General features: G+C 37.1%; 1 protein-coding gene and 1 long non-coding RNA gene across 6 annotated transcripts in view; one reads left to right on the forward strand and one right to left on the reverse strand.

Annotated features, from left to right (window-relative positions):
• Positions 1 to 1,713: 1,713 nt before the first annotated feature.
• On the reverse strand, positions 1,714 to 6,838 carry LOC121428673. Its single transcript, XR_005971819.1, has 3 exons — positions 6,750 to 6,838; positions 3,392 to 3,471; positions 1,714 to 1,797 (listed from the first exon to the last, which is right to left on the reverse strand). It is a non-coding gene; the product is annotated as an uncharacterized LOC121428673 (long non-coding RNA).
• Positions 6,230 to 15,771, forward strand: part of LOC121428672 (nuclear hormone receptor family member nhr-91-like) — a 47,858-nt gene continuing 38,316 nt past the window's right edge. For 3 of the 5 annotated variants that reach the window (XM_041625464.1, XM_041625467.1, XM_041625468.1), the window contains exons 1-2: positions 7,244 to 7,618; positions 12,507 to 13,523. In XM_041625464.1, the coding sequence (XP_041481398.1) occupies positions 12,518 to 13,523 (1,006 nt within the window). In that variant the 5' untranslated portion in view covers positions 7,244 to 7,618; positions 12,507 to 12,517. Of the gene's footprint in view, positions 6,549 to 7,243; positions 7,619 to 11,249; positions 11,351 to 12,506; positions 13,524 to 15,771 lie in introns of those variants that run through there. The other 2 variants (XM_041625465.1, XM_041625466.1) reach the window with 2 other exon arrangements.

Consider the following 15,771-nt stretch of genomic DNA (forward strand, 5'->3'; position numbering starts at 1 on the left):
CTCTATATTGACCCTCACCACTATGAATGACCGCCAGTGTTACGAGGCTTTTGGAAAATTTCTTCCGCTATATCTATATATATATATTCAGATATGGCTGTTCGCATGCAAAACAATATTGCTTTCGTCTAACTCGTTTTCCGTGATTTTTTTCGCACGATAAGATCTGACCAATGGTTTTTATCAACGGGCTTGTGTTTGCAGCTCCTTGATATTGAAGTGAGATGTAAAGTCGCTTTTACAAAGGAGTTATGTCCGGTGTATAGCCTACATCATCATCCCATTTGTCAGATTTAAATAAATTCTAGAATACTCGAAATATCAGAATTTAAATAGTCATGTCGCGACTTTTTTTTCAATAATGTGCATTTCTTTTCTCTTTTTAGAAAAAGTATACTCTTTAAAAAAATGGAAAAAGGGAAAAACATGAAAAGGGGAAAATATGTCAGGGAAGAATATTCACCTAACGCTTTCTGATATGGTATCAATAATTAGTGTACACAGGATTTTTATCGAGAAATGCGTTTGCAAAACCGAGAGAGGGCGGTTAATGAAGATAAATATTCACGTTTTCATAAAGAATCAGGCAATGAAAAATATTTTCAACGGTCACTACGCTTCGGTGAGATAGTTCAATAAAATATTACTGTTTAATAAATGCGCGTACAGATGGGGGCTTGGGGGTGTCCCCCCCCCCCCTCCCAGTTTTTCACGACCGGGAAAAAAATAAAGGGATGAGAGTGAAATAATGATATCGTTTTCCGAATATATGTCAAATCAATCACAAACTTGGATTTTTGTAATAAAATTGTAGAAATGTTTGCTCGCTCGCTTCACTTGCAACTTCTTATTAATTTTATGAGATAAAGCTATATTGAGCCCCCTTAAATTTTTTGGCTCATTACGCCACTTGTTTAATATAGGCATATGATGCATTAAAATCACTCGATTTCGAAAAAAAAAGCTTTTTTATACTTTTTTATTATACTAGAACTTTTCCTTTTAAACAATGATGCACCCCTTTTTCCTTGTTTTCGCCAAGACGCCCTATTTCTTCTCCGTCAATTGAAGTCAATGGAAACTTGCTGGCGTTTCCCCTGGAAGTGTATTGATATTATTCCAGAGTGTCTTATTGTAAGGCTAATGTGATGAGTGTGCAATGTGAGTGTATATGCAGCAAAGCCTTGGAGAGGGAAACCGGAGACGGGGACTTGGTCCGAGGCACTGAACTTGACAAATGGGTCAGGTCACGGTTAATGGCCCAGTTTTTAGGGGGCAGGTGCCTTGTTAGTCTTATTTCAGGGCTCTGAAAGAGATTTTTTTCTAATCCCCTTTCTCTCCCTCACCATGCATTCACCACCCACCCCTTTTCTCTCTATCTCCCCCCCCCCCCCGCCTTCCATCTCATTACAGCCAGTGTATAACTATTCTCATTATATGTTAGATGTTGTTGCCTTAACTTCTTTGTATTAAAATGAGGCATTGCAGACATGGCATGTCAGTTTGGAACAAAATAGAAATAATCAGTGATGATCGATGGTGGGTCGTTTGTGAGGAAAGTGGGTATCTGCACAAAAAATGAAACAATGAGTACCTACTTTTCTACCAAGGCCCTGTGTGGTTACCCATTGGCCCTTTAGAATTTTACAAAAGTTAGAATGGGCCTACATGCCCGACAAAGGTGAATCAACCCATTTTTTTAACGTATGATGAGGGTAAAAAAATATTAAACAAAAATAAAAACTTACCACAATTCCAAAGATATCTGGTCCTGCCGATTTCTAAGGCAATGCGTCGCTGTAAATACAAGTAAAAATAAAATTAGACAATTAAATGACCATAAATCATGGTTCATATTCGTTCAAAAACATGTGGAAAATGAAAGAAAGTGAATTGTGAGGGCCCATTACAGAGCAATTTAAAGGACAAGAGAACCCCAACAAAAAGTTGATTTCAATAAAAATACAAAAATCTAACGAGCATAACACTGAAAATTTTATCAAATCGCATGTAAAATAAGAAAGTTATGACATTTTAAAGTTCCACCTAATGTCACAAAACTGTTATATGCACATCCTGGTTGGCATGTAAATGAGGAGACTATTTCTTTTGTATTTTATTATATGAAATATTCTAATTTCCTCCTCATTGTCAAGTGAAACAATAATTAATTCCTCCCTGAACATGTGGAATTAGCATTGTTGAATCTATATGGTTCAGCGAAGTCGGCCCTGAATGTCAAATCTGTAAAAAAAAATGAAATATTGTATCATTCAAACAACAAAAACAAAAGAAATAGTGAATGATGGACATCATCGAATGACTCATTTGCATGTGCATATCACTGTTTTGTGAAAAATAAACGAAATTTTAAAATGCCACAACTTTCTCATTTTACATCCGATTTTGATGAAATTTTCAGCATTATGCTACTTTAATTTCATCTATTTATTCAAATCAACATTTTTCTGGGGTGGACTTGAGCTTAAATGAAGCTGTGTTTCTTTGTATACACACACACAAAAAAAATCAAATTTAAATAAGCATGCTTATAGGCTATTAATATTTAATATGAATCTTCTTTAAAAAAATATCAATAAGACAAGATACATAGGAGGCTGTCCTAATTTTGGCGATGGGGGCTGTATAAAATGGTCAGAAAGGTTTCATTGAAAAAAATATTAATCGATTTCAACATGACAATTTTTTACGAATTTCCTTTTATACTTAGCCGATTTGAGATTTAAAACTCGAATTTCGAGAAATTTATCAGAATTGTAATGCTCTTTTTGTTTAATAAATAACTGGCAATGGTTGCTTTCTTTATTCTTGTTTTTACATTGGTAATACTCATCAATGTTGTTTGCTTTCCCTCTTAAAAATCCCACCAAACTACTACGATAATTTATGTGAATGCTTAATTCGGATGGCAGTACTGCAAACTGGGGGAGGGGAGGCAAAATTAAAAAAAAGCATATGGGATTGGTGCTATCGTGCAATGTCGATGGAGCCTCATTTATGCTGTATAAATATTACATCATTTATTTGAGCTCACCCATTCTATAGGAAAATGATTTTGATGTTGATAACTTAATGAATATTATGAATGCATTATTTCAACAAATTGAAATGTCAGCACCATAAAGTGTAAAATAAATAAATAAAGGGGGGTGCTATTGATTCAATTTCGGCGGAAACTCATTTAAGCTGTATCAATAGGTGATATAGGCTATTTCAACCCCCCCCCCTTATCCATCTTCCATATTTCTCATTCCATTGTGAATTTCATCATTCGAAATGAGTGCCATTATCTCGTCCACCCATTCCCTCCCGCTGTTTAACTGGACGTTTGTATGGTTATTGATGTTTTGTTGCTTTAATTGTTGCTTACCACATTCTAAGTTGTTTGATGCCATCAAACCAGAGGTGCTCCCGCAAATGAATCTCTCCGAGTGTGTGCATGCCAATATCCTGTATGTAAATGCGATGAAAATTCCACAATCAGTGTTAAAGACGAATCATTGCATTTCACTCATGTGACCACAGCTACGTCATGGATTACGTCACTACGCCCAGACAACCATCACTATTATGTTAAATAATGAATAAAGCACGCGATAACCTGTTGTTCTCCTATACCTATTATGGCTGCAATTCGACTGTTGATACATGTATAGGCAGTTGCGTGATCATCCCAACATTTATATGGGGCCGGATATAGCCGAAGGAGCAAAAGTTTCTAAAACAAAAAAATGCAAACGAAGCGAGCGAGCCATTTTTTTAGCTTATTGATACAAGAATTTAATAATAAACAGATAAATGTTTTAATATGACATTTTGAGAGAAAGGAGAAAAAAAAACAGGTACAACAATGCAGATAGGAAACCTATAACTAAGATTATGAAATAAAATGCTAAACCCAATTAAAAAAAAACATTTGAGTACCTGGTAGGAATTATGCTGTTTTCTTCTTGATTTCTTTGTATTTTGGTTGAAATTCCTACACTCATTGTAATATTGAATTTTTATATTCTAAAAAATATTTGTGAACATTGTAACTAAAATTACTCATTTGTAATTTTGGTAGGCCTATAATCTACGCCATGTATCTCCATGTTGGCAGACCCGTTTGGGGCTTCAAATCAACTCTATATGGACTGAAAATAAATGAACGACTGTCATTTACATTCCACCTCTGGATTTAGATTTCAATCTAAATTTCAATCATTTCAAGATTTATCAATAAATCATAAATCCGGAGTTGATCGACTGGTTTGCCATGCGTAGCCGAAATCCTTATTTGTAATGTAGAATGTATAGGTCTATACCAGTTGTATTTTTGCACTTACACGTTTGCCATGCAATGATCTTGGGAAGTGAAAATATTTTGTATACCTGCAATTTTGTTTTTGAATGGCATATATCTGTATAAGATTCAATCCAGGTTTTCTTTATTAGTCTTCATGTGTTGAATACGTTGCAAAAATATGGTGATACAATAAAATGCGTGTAGTATTATAAGTCTTATGAGTCTGGCATTTGCCACACAAAAATACAATTTCTTTCATTTTAAAGTCATGTTACTTCATATCACATGAAAACGTATGTAAGTTAAAAAATGTGACAGCATTACTTATTTATGTATATCAATCAATTAACTGCATGGGTATGCAGACTAGGAAAGCGGGAGTGCCAAAGGCTGAAAACGAGATGAAAAATAAAATCATTTTTTGTGACATTATAGCGACGTTTTGAATCAAGAATAGAAGACAGGGTTATGACGTACAGGGTTCATTGTATTGAAGGGAAACAGCATCTATAAACAGAGCTTGTTGTTTCATCGAAAGAGCTAAAATTATACCGTTTCCGTGTACATCGAAAAGGGAAAGAACAGAACGATTTTTTAAAAACAAGACGAATTATTAATATTGCTTGACCCAGATACTAGCCTTGCATTCAGGCGAAGTATGATTTTTGTTCTGATTAAATTGGAGCTGGGGAGGTTTTCGCTGAAAGGTCAGTGCCAAATTCTGTTGGTCATTCAACTTGATCACGTGGGTTGGGTAGACAGTCAAACATCAGTCGAAATTTCCTCCTCCTCTCTCGTACCAGCTTATGAATTGTGATTAGCTCGTGCACTTTGCGTTCGACAGGGCATACATAACAAGGACTGTATTCATAGCCTAGTTATTCTCATGCTCAATATCCTATTTTCGCCCCCCCCCCCCACCTTCTTCTATTTTCCTCTCTTCCTCCTGCTGTAAGTTTATTTCGCCTCCCCTTTATGTTCTCTCCCCCCCCCCCCTCGTTCACCTTGCACCCTACCCCAGCTAGCACACACTGCAAAAAATCCGGTGTTGATTTACCACTAGCCCGGAATCTAGTTTATAGTTGTCCACACCAGTTTAGTTTTGGTCCAACACCAGGTGTTTACACCACCAATTTAACCTTAAACGGCATTGGTTTGATTCCAAACTGGTGTTGTTTCAATACTTCTCTGGTGTGGACATAATAGATACCGGGCTGCATGTGTTATCATTTTGTTCTGCGGGGGGGGGGATTTTTTTTACTTATGTTATCCATCAAAGTATTATTAGGCCATATAGACCTAATGCTAATGTTTAGTTAGATTTTTTTTGTTTCATAAGATCGTCCTTCACTTTCGGATGTTTAAAAATACATTGTGATTGTTTTAAGGAAGACATTAATACATTTTGATACTGTTTGATACTACATTTAAAACATGGTAGGCCTATTTCTAAACGACGTTACAAACATGTTTTCGTAAACATTCATTTTATTGTTTTTATGACCTTTGGGTAACATCAAATTATGATGTGTTTTATGTTTATTTATTTGTTTGTTTTGGTTTATTTTTAAGATGGGGGGGGGCTAGCTGGGGTGGCCACATTACAACCCGCCCCTATCGTTTCCCTATCTCTCTCCATCTTTCCAACTCCATCTGATGATTTCCCCCTCCCCCCATATTCACGATGCTGTGCTCCATCTTCTCCCCAGCCTGTGTAATAACTGATTCCCAAAACAGACAAGGATCTACCCCCGTCGTATGATTAACACACGTGTGCTGGATACACGCAAACAGACTGAGCGAAATGAGGATATAGAGGGTTTCATTGCTCAGACTGTATTTTCCCTTTTCTCTTTCCTCTACTCTCTCCCCCTCTGTGCTGGTGAATGTTTGCACGGCACAGTGAACAGAGAGTGCAGGCGGTGTAATGACCGCGCGACCGAGGAAACTTGAACTCGACTAAAGCCAGCTAGTCTATCATCATCCAGTCCGTGTTACGTGTCTGCTCGGCTCATACGAAATCTCAAAGCATCGTCGCTCTGTACCGTCAGCTACGCCAGAGCTGAGCGCGAGCATTTTGGCATTGAACGCTACGCCGAGCAGCCGCGATATCCTCCCAACTGCGTCCTTGGATTTTGCTTTCTTAATATTGGAAATATATTTCATTTGTTTTGGTGGTAGAACGTGCGATCACAGTGCATTATCTGAAGAGAAAAGGATACATAGGCTCAACCGACAGGTAATTTATTTTGCTCAAAATCATTAGATTTAGAACAGTAATTTTGTGTCAACGGAATTTTACAGTGTGATATATTTAGGGCGAATTATTCTTGCTCTAAATTTTTTTTTAACACTGACACCAAGCATCCATTAATTGTCATGTACCGTCAGTAATTTTATAAATTTGGATTTTAATTTAGTTGGTCATCTTTCTGCTTACAATATAATTGGTCTCGTTCAGCTGCTGTACAGCTCGGAGAAGTGGCAGAGCGCCATCCACCTTCCACGGTCGCCCAGTGTTCAGCTGGCGTCGCTCGAGAAGCGAGTCCAAGGTCGGCCGGACCTCGCGGCGACTGTTCCGTCAACTGATGGCGTGAATGGAATCCTGGGCTTTCGGGTTTTCATCTAAATGTTATTCAGAGAATAGGCCTATTTGACTGTTTCACAAGTAATTTCTCCTGAAATTCATTGATGTCGGGTACGATATAAATGGAGGAAGCATGATCCTGCACTTCTGAACAGATCTCAATATGTAAATGTACCGGATGCATGTGAAAATAGAAGAACTGCTCGTTAATGGTCAGCCTGTCTCATTTTCAAGGTCGCTCAAACTCAAAAGCTTAGCGCCGAAAATGTGATGACGTAATAGCTGTTTGCTCGCGATCGCCTGCTCCATTCAATATTTCGTACTGGTCAGTTTGTTCGGCATGCACAACAGTGGAGAAACGCTTTTGTTTGTGAGTGGTCACTTTGCCCATGAGATCGCATATAGACTTTTCTTCCTATCTTCACGAGAGTGCGTTCGTTTACGTGGACTTGACATTGAGTCGGGTTGACTGATTTTCTTTTAATCCAATTTTCTTTTTCGGAATTCTTCCAACAAATCTGGGCCTTTTTGCAGCAAGCTGATATCTAAAAAGCTACCAAAAGATCTTGGACATTTGGTAGATAGGACATCTATCACTCTTGCCGTATAATTTTTCATATTTTGGTGGAGGTGGATGATTTCCGTGTTATCATCTGACGATGATAGTTTGGTGTTAAACCTGAATTTTGATACATTTTGATCTGCTTAGTTTAGCACAACAGGTAACGTGATTTGATCGGTATTTTAAAGTAGATTTTTAGAATTTAAAGGCGATATTGGTGTGGATGTAAATACTGACAAATTTTTGGTTTTTATATCTTGCAATTTATGTGATGTGTTCACTTCAGAAACAAAACCCTATTTGTACTTTGCCAGAAACGCCAATTTGCCATTAGTGTTCAAAGTCAAACACTAAAGCTACTTTTAAAAAGTAGTGCAATATGGTAGATGTCATAACAATGATGATTGGTGTTTATGTTTACAATTTATGTAGTTTGCGAAGTTTCTATACATCTCTGAAAGAAAATCGCAGGCCTATCATTGACATTGTCCATTTGTATGAATTATTAATCTATAATCACGAAAATATAACAAAATACGTTTCATTTAACCAGTTTGATAAATTTATGTTTTTTACAGTCGTTTGTTTATACCGATGTTGTTATTAAGTTTGTCTTGTTTTTTTATTTTATGAAAATATTGTTAAGTCGAGTTGGGCCTCGCTCTTGGGGAATATAGAAATGGCAAATCATTAAGTGTGGGAGGTAATTTTGTTACTGCTACATTTTGGTTGTGCAATGTGTTTTGGTTGATTTTTTGCCAAGATATATCGAAATTGAAATAGGCGGGTCACTCCCAAACATCTCGGCTCTAAGAACTTCGCGGCGTGCGAAGACTACAAAACTACCCTTCCGAAGCCGTAGAGTTTGGCGGAAGACGAGGCGGCTTTGCGTGGCGGGTGTGAATAAAATGTGCACGGATTTATGACGGATATTGAATGTGTAATGACTTACACTGACGAGATAAAAATCTAATTTCCAATAATATCAAGTGAAAAGGCTTCTACGCAATTTAATATGTATAATCATTTAATGTTTCTTCTCTGGAAAAAAAGTTTTAGAAATGCGTGATGCTTTTAAAATTACCTCCCTCGCATACCATGCACAGTTTATCACTCGCCAGTATCATGGTGGTAATTATTATAGTACAAAATGAAGGGGGATCGTGTCAATTCTTGCTGAGATTAAAGTAAGCCGAATTAGTTAATCATCTTTAACGCGCTGTGATACTAGTCATGCCCGTAACGGGTATATAAACACAGATTTTGATAACTATGTAATGTATTGGGGGGGCGTGGGGCTCGCTTGTCTTACTTTTTTTTTAAACAAGTGCACACTTAGTTACCAATAATGCATATAGCATTTCCATTTATTTCAAAGCAGGATAAAAGAGCATCGTAGATTAAATGCCTTGCTCTCGGTCATAAATGCTTCGGCCGGGGATCGAACTTAAGACTTTCCATGTATAGCCAGGCGCCTTAGACCACTCGGCCACGGCACCTCCATATGTCTTACATTATTTTGAATCGATATATTATTTTGGAGGTTTTCAGTATAGTTTACAGTTTGAAATTATAGTAATGACTTCACCTCTGATTTTTTAATAGGGGCGGAGATGGACAAGAGAGTATACACGGTCAACACGGATCTCTCTCTTGATTTTGAGTAGACCGGGGGACGTTTCAGGCAACGTTTGAAGCAGAGAATAGACCCATTATTCATATTTTGTTTGAGAATTAGTTAAAATGTGCATTATCTTACGATGCAGGAGGTCTATACGCTTGGTAGCTGTCTCGGCTGCCAATTGGTCTGTCGAGATAGCAGAAGCTTATAACGGGGAGTGTTGATATAAGAAGGCTTTGAATGCCGAGATATACACTGCCTGACTAAAGAAAGGAAATAAAATAAACATCGTGGCAACAATTATTTAGTTAGATTGATAATGGACCCTATAGCCCTTCTAAATTATTCAATATCGAAATTTTCATGAGATTATGATATACGATGTTTTAAATGAATTTAAAAAAACAGCGTGATATTAATTTTATGTAAGCTCGCGAAAATCAAGCTCAAATTGAATGGTTTCCTCTTGATAATTGAGACGCCTTTCTTTTCTTTTTGTACACAGTAACAAATTTATTCAACGATGTTTACTATACCTTACAGTAATTGTTTAAACAAGTGTTTAAATCTTAAGCAGCAAAGTTTAATTTTCAATATATAATCTTCAATAATTTAAACATGATTGTTTTAACGGTGAAACAAATACTGTATAGGTTCATAGTAAACAACGTTGTGTAAAATCTTAAACAGGGTTTTTACTTTGTGTGAAATAATGATGACTTTTAAACAAAGTGTAGGCCTATTGAGAGCGTAAAACGGCTGTAAGGATTAAAAAGGCATCCAAAGTCCCCAACTGACACAGCGAGAGGCCTAATTGATTACAAATAATTTGTAAGAATGAAACAACTGAGATTGAACAAGTCCTTTTCTTGGAACTGATTTTATCGGATTTTACTGCAGGAACAGATTTTCGAGGGGGAGGGGGATGTTACCCTCTTTATTCCCTCATGTTCCGAGATATGCAGCAACGTTGTTAACCTTTTTTTATTATTATTTGTTCTCGAATCTCGATCCCAATTTAAATATTTTTTTCATTGTAGAAAAAAAAAGATTTGCAAGATATCTTTTTTCGTTCCGTTTAAGGTAATGTTGCACGCTCTAAAGCGCAAAACCCCGCCGAAATACAACGAAAAATCATCGTCGGATGTTGTAGCTGTTCAGTAGGTCAATGGCTCATGGTGAACTCTTGTTTTGTAAGCTTTTCCGTTGCAGACCTTCCACTCTTTACAGAAGCCAAAATCACTTTTGCTTCCTTTAAAAATTCAAGTTCAATTTAATTCATTCTGAGATTCTACAACTCCCTCTAGTAAGTTGCTAAAAATATCGTGGTCATCATACAATAGAGATATGAATCATTAAAGATATATATTTTCTCTTTTTCTTGATAAAATCTTAATAGCGTTGATTGAATTTTTCAATTGTTCTGTCATTGTAAACATTGATTGGTTTGAGGAATAACTGAAAGTTTAAGCAAACATGCATGTATCCATAATTATTCATTGCCTTGAAAAATAAGCCGTTTGCAAGTTTAAGCGACTCTTTAATACTTATTTTTGGCCCGATTACCGTACTACTTATCGATAGCAAATTACATTGTTTGAAAGCTAAATATACACACACCTGTTTCCTATATTTTTGCAGTCGTTTTGGGAACTTTGTGTTCATAGTTTCGCACTGATCATGGCGCATAGGAACAGATATGACCAGCGACAGAACAAGAACATTTGGCTGGATCGTGATAGCAAATCCAAACCACATTGTGTTCATTTGCAAACCATCTCGTATTGTTAGAATATGGACGGACATTCTTGGCTTCTGAGATGACAGAATCAGGGGGATTCGCAGACGGGGGAGTGCAGATCGGGTGCGAATCCAGTTCATTGACATTGCCGCGAACTTGACCGCCATTATTGGGGGACAGGGGTAGGGGCTGGTCGCATCGGCATGTACTGTACACGCCGTGTTTTCGATTTATAACACAAGAACAATCTAGGTTGTCGGGTCACGCAAAATAGAAAGAAAAGAGAGAAAGAAAATATAAGAATATCTTTCCATGCATGATGCTAAAGTTATTTAAAGAATAAGCATCAGCTGCATATACGTCTATCCCCTTTTGAACTACATTGAGAGGCGAGCAATGACAAAGGTTTTTGAAAATAGAAGAAAACGAAACTGGAGCAATTTATTTTTCCTGTTTTGGAAAGTCACGGCGAATGGACTTTGTAACTGTGTGATATTGTGCTTCTAATGATTGTGGTCACCGTATTTAGAGTGAGAAATTAATATAGTGATATATGGTTATTGAGCTAGGGGTTTTATGGGTTGGATTGGGTACCTTATCGACTGTCAAATATAGAAGATAACTTGTCCTTTAGATGGGTAAATTACAGGTATTGTTCGTGGGAAAAATATTTTCTTTCCGATTTATTTTTAAGATTACTTTGAGAGCAATGATTTTGGTCTTTGTTCATGCTCTGTTTATCATGATTTATTCACATGATGATGTTGAAAGAAAAAATATATGCGATAGTTTCTTATTTTCTTCTTGATGAGAAACTGATATTCTGGGATAAATACCTCTAAATCTGTCAGGCATGTGATCCCATTTAGTTTTTCTTTTATTTTTTTTTTAGCAGGATTAGAATAATTGTCAACTTTGATTTGTGTTATCCTGAAGTTCAAACTTCAGTTGTAGGCCTAAATGCTGGAAATTATGGGGGCAGTCAACTATACTATAGTCAACTATATTACTTACATGTATTTGTTTTCTTTAAGGAGGATGCTCTCTTCAAATTAATGCATAAACATGCTTAACCTTAATAAATATGTGAAACCCCTGTAAAATATATATATATGTGTTCATGGGGGGCACATCTGGCCTTTGCGCCCCCTCCCCCTCTTTTGAGAGTCATTTTCAATATTTTTAATGTAACTATGCTGTTCTTACAGAAGTGCCCCCCCCCCTTGAAAGTTACAGCATGCATATAATATGTTGTTCATTCACAAATGACAGCACCCTTTTTTTTGGGGGGGGGGGCTTGTCAAATTTCATGTGGACGAAAATAAGAATGCAAATTTCCAACCAGCAATAAGTACTTTTTGGAAATTTTCTTAAACATAGGCCCTTATGTTTCTTAAGTTGACCCCCTCCTCCAACCTTCTGGGACTGAATCGTTTACTTAGTTTGTTAAAGTGATTGTAGTTGAGGAGTGTTGGCTATTTACTTAAGGCCTTATTTTCAGGGTTCATCTGTTCTGAAAATACATTTCAAAATAAATTGTGAAAAATGATAGCTTTATTGTAGCTGTCTTTATGTCTTTTTTTCAGGCATCGAAATGAAAGTAGGCATTGATAGTGTCTATACTGAAAAATAATGTTAGAAATTCAGATTTCTAACGATTTGCCTGTTTTCTTGTGTTATTCACAGGTTGAGCCAGGATGGTGGATATTTCTGAGGTACCCTTAACTCCGGATAAACTTTCACCCCTTAGTGATGTCAGCAACAACAACGAAGAGGATCTTTCGGTCTTGAAGCTCCCACCCTCCAAGAGATGGAGAGGAACGTTTCACAACAATAATAACAGCAGCAGATGCACTGACCTTGAAGCTCTTTCACCTTCTGCAGAAGAGACAGACTCACGACAGGATTCTCAGAGCCAGAACAACAGTCGCAGGTCTTCTGCAGACATGGACATACATATCCACCCAAGTCACTTTGACATGGGAAAGTTTCCGCATCACATGATGCCACCCCCACCTCTTCTGGTCGTCCCAAGCCTCGTCCCAAACCAGCCACAGATGCCCCCAAGGACCCAGGACAGTTTTTTCTTGAAAAGCCCTCATGGACCTCATATTGCCAGGGTAGAGTCACCCATGTCAACCCTCAGTCCGTTTTCTGCTCTGTCCTCTCCGGGTACAACCCCAAGGATGTCTCCTCTGACGTCTCTTCCGACGCCGGTATCTAGTGGCTTCTTGCCGTCACCGATGACAGCGGGTACTTTCCTCTTCTCTCCTTTCTCGGCAGGTCCGGGAATCCCCACCTCGACAACGCCAACCCACTTCCCTTTTCCGCCACACCTTCCATTCCAAACCCAGCATCTCTTGCGAGAGGCAAACAGTGACCCAAAGTTACGAACTCAATCCGAGGGGGATGCTGCATCCCTCAAGTCCTCGGGACTGGACAGTCAAGGTCATAGTGAAGAAAGCAATTCAGACGAAGATGAGTCATTGATGCTCTGCAGCATATGCTGCGACAAAGCCACAGGACTCCACTATGGCATAATCACTTGCGAAGGGTGCAAAGGGTTCTTTAAGAGGACAGTTCAGAACAAACGTGTATACACATGTGTAGGCAATGGACAATGTGAAGTAACAAAGGCACAGAGGAATCGATGCCAGTACTGCCGTTTTCAGAAGTGTCTTCATATGGGCATGATGTTAGAAGGTAAGTCTTTCATGATAAAATCTTTTTGTTACAGGTACAGGTATGTAGCAAATTGCATTTGCTTGTTTGAGGATTAGATTGTGCAATCATCTGTGATGAAGCCTAATTAGCTTAATGTTTGATTACCTTCAAATTTAATATTATGCACACTGTCAATTCCAGAATGGTCTAATAATGAATGAGAAATTATGTAGGGCATAGAAGGCTAGCTTTAGCCTTATTTCATTTCTTGGAACAAAATACATGTTCAAGAATCAAGTGATGCCAAACTCTATGACTGTATCATGCTGAGCGTCTGTGCTGGAGCCTAAGCTCTAGAGGAAAATGATTCTGTGAACGAGATTACCTCAACATCTAGGCTAATTTTAGATCTTCTGACTGAGACTGAGTCACTACCATGAATATTCATGCTCAATCATCCCTAGTAGTAGTAGCTTGTGAGTCTGATTACGTGGATCCGACATTCCTCTACGATTTGAAAAAAATATTTGTTATTTTTGTTTTTTGGAGTGCATGTACATACATGTAGACGTTTATGTGTTTTCATTTCACTTTCTGTTCCAGAATATGGAAAATATTTGTTTGTGTTCAGTGTTATTATTTGTGGATTTCAAGTTTTCATTTCATTTTCTGTCACATAATTTGAATCACATTTGTTTGTGTTGAGTGTTTGTTTTTAGATTTCATGTTTTCATTTTGTTTAATGATTTTATTGTAAAAAGAAATGTACATGTTATTTTAGGAGTTATTATAATGTTACATTGTCTGTGTTAGTATCCCCATGGTTACACAAGGGAATTTGTATCCCTGGTTAAACCCTAATACTAACCAATCTTAGTGTAGTTTTCTTGTTTGTATGCCTGTCAGTGATAGCAATAAGGTTAGAAGTGCTAAATTTGTCTTTTTGCAGCTACAGTTTTATATAGCTGGCTTTCGACAATGCATCTCCCCCTTTTTTTTTACTTTGAAATCTTTATTTATTCTTACCATTATTCTCAATTGCTTTGTATCATCAGATCATTTCTTCTTTGCCCATTGTATGTATAGGCCTAGATAGATATAATTTTAACCATTCTACTAGTTTATCAAGTTAAGATTTGTTGGTTTGCTATATAGTTCCTACCATTTCTGTCTCTCAAAATCGGTAGTTAATGATACATAATGTAGAATTGCATTTTATCAATTCTTTTTTACCCTAGTAACATATTGTTTGATCAAGCCATGGTTATGGGCCTAGGTCTAATTATTTGTTTGTCAGTCATTGAAAGGGCATCTTTTGAATTTATGTACTTTAACTTTTATTCCTAACTTGTGCTTTTCAAGCAAGAAATGCTAAAAAAAAGATGCATGACTTAAGAAGGCGATTCTGGAAAAAACAAATTAATTGAATACAAACAGAAATTTTAATTACGAGTCTAAAAATAGGCCTAAAGGTTACGTTTTGTATGGGTTTTTCATCTTATACAATACCTATTGTGGATTACATCTTTTGTTATCTTTTTCTTTTGAGGATGAAGGTTTCTCAATGAAGACCAAGCATAGATCTTGCCCTTGAATCCCTGAACAAAGCCGAAAGCCCTCACCTCCAGTAGTGCCTCATTACAGAGGAATCCTTTCAAGTGCTTGCTTTTTGTCTTCAGAGCTTATGAGGGCGGAGGAGATATTAGACAAAATGGTGTAGTGAGGGATGGGCTGCAATGAAAGCGAAGATGCTTGTGTGTCAGCAACCAGAGAACCTATGGCTTGATGCCCTCTCTGAGGACCTAGTAAAATACGAGGGTAAAGCAGAGGTTATTGATTTTTTACTTTTTTCACTACACCTTTTGCTCTCCTGAGCTTAAACTAAATAAGTCTAACTCAATAGTAACAAAAGAAGTCAATGTATAGAGAACTCCCTATATATAGATGCCAATATTTTGATCACTTGTTCTCAGTGATAAAAGCATTACCTCAGTCCTCATCATAATTATGTTTTGTTGATGATGAAAGTCACTTTCCTTTGTTGCAGGTAAAGTAACTTCCCTGTTGAAGTTGCTTGAAAATTGTTTTTTTGATCATTAATCGTAAACTGAAACTTATTTCTTCTGTTATCTGTTTCTGAATGGTCAGTCTTGGCTTTTATTAGCTAGTGGTCAGTTTAAAAATTCTTCTCACACCATTTACTATAGTGGTCAGTTGGCCACTAATCTGTTGCCCACTATCCATAACCAACCATGTGTGAAGGTCAGGAATTGTGTGGTTTATAAAG

The sequence above is a fragment of the Lytechinus variegatus genome, chromosome 15 (genome assembly GCF_018143015.1).
Source record: "Lytechinus variegatus isolate NC3 chromosome 15, Lvar_3.0, whole genome shotgun sequence".
NCBI lineage: Eukaryota > Metazoa > Echinodermata > Echinoidea > Temnopleuroida > Toxopneustidae > Lytechinus > Lytechinus variegatus.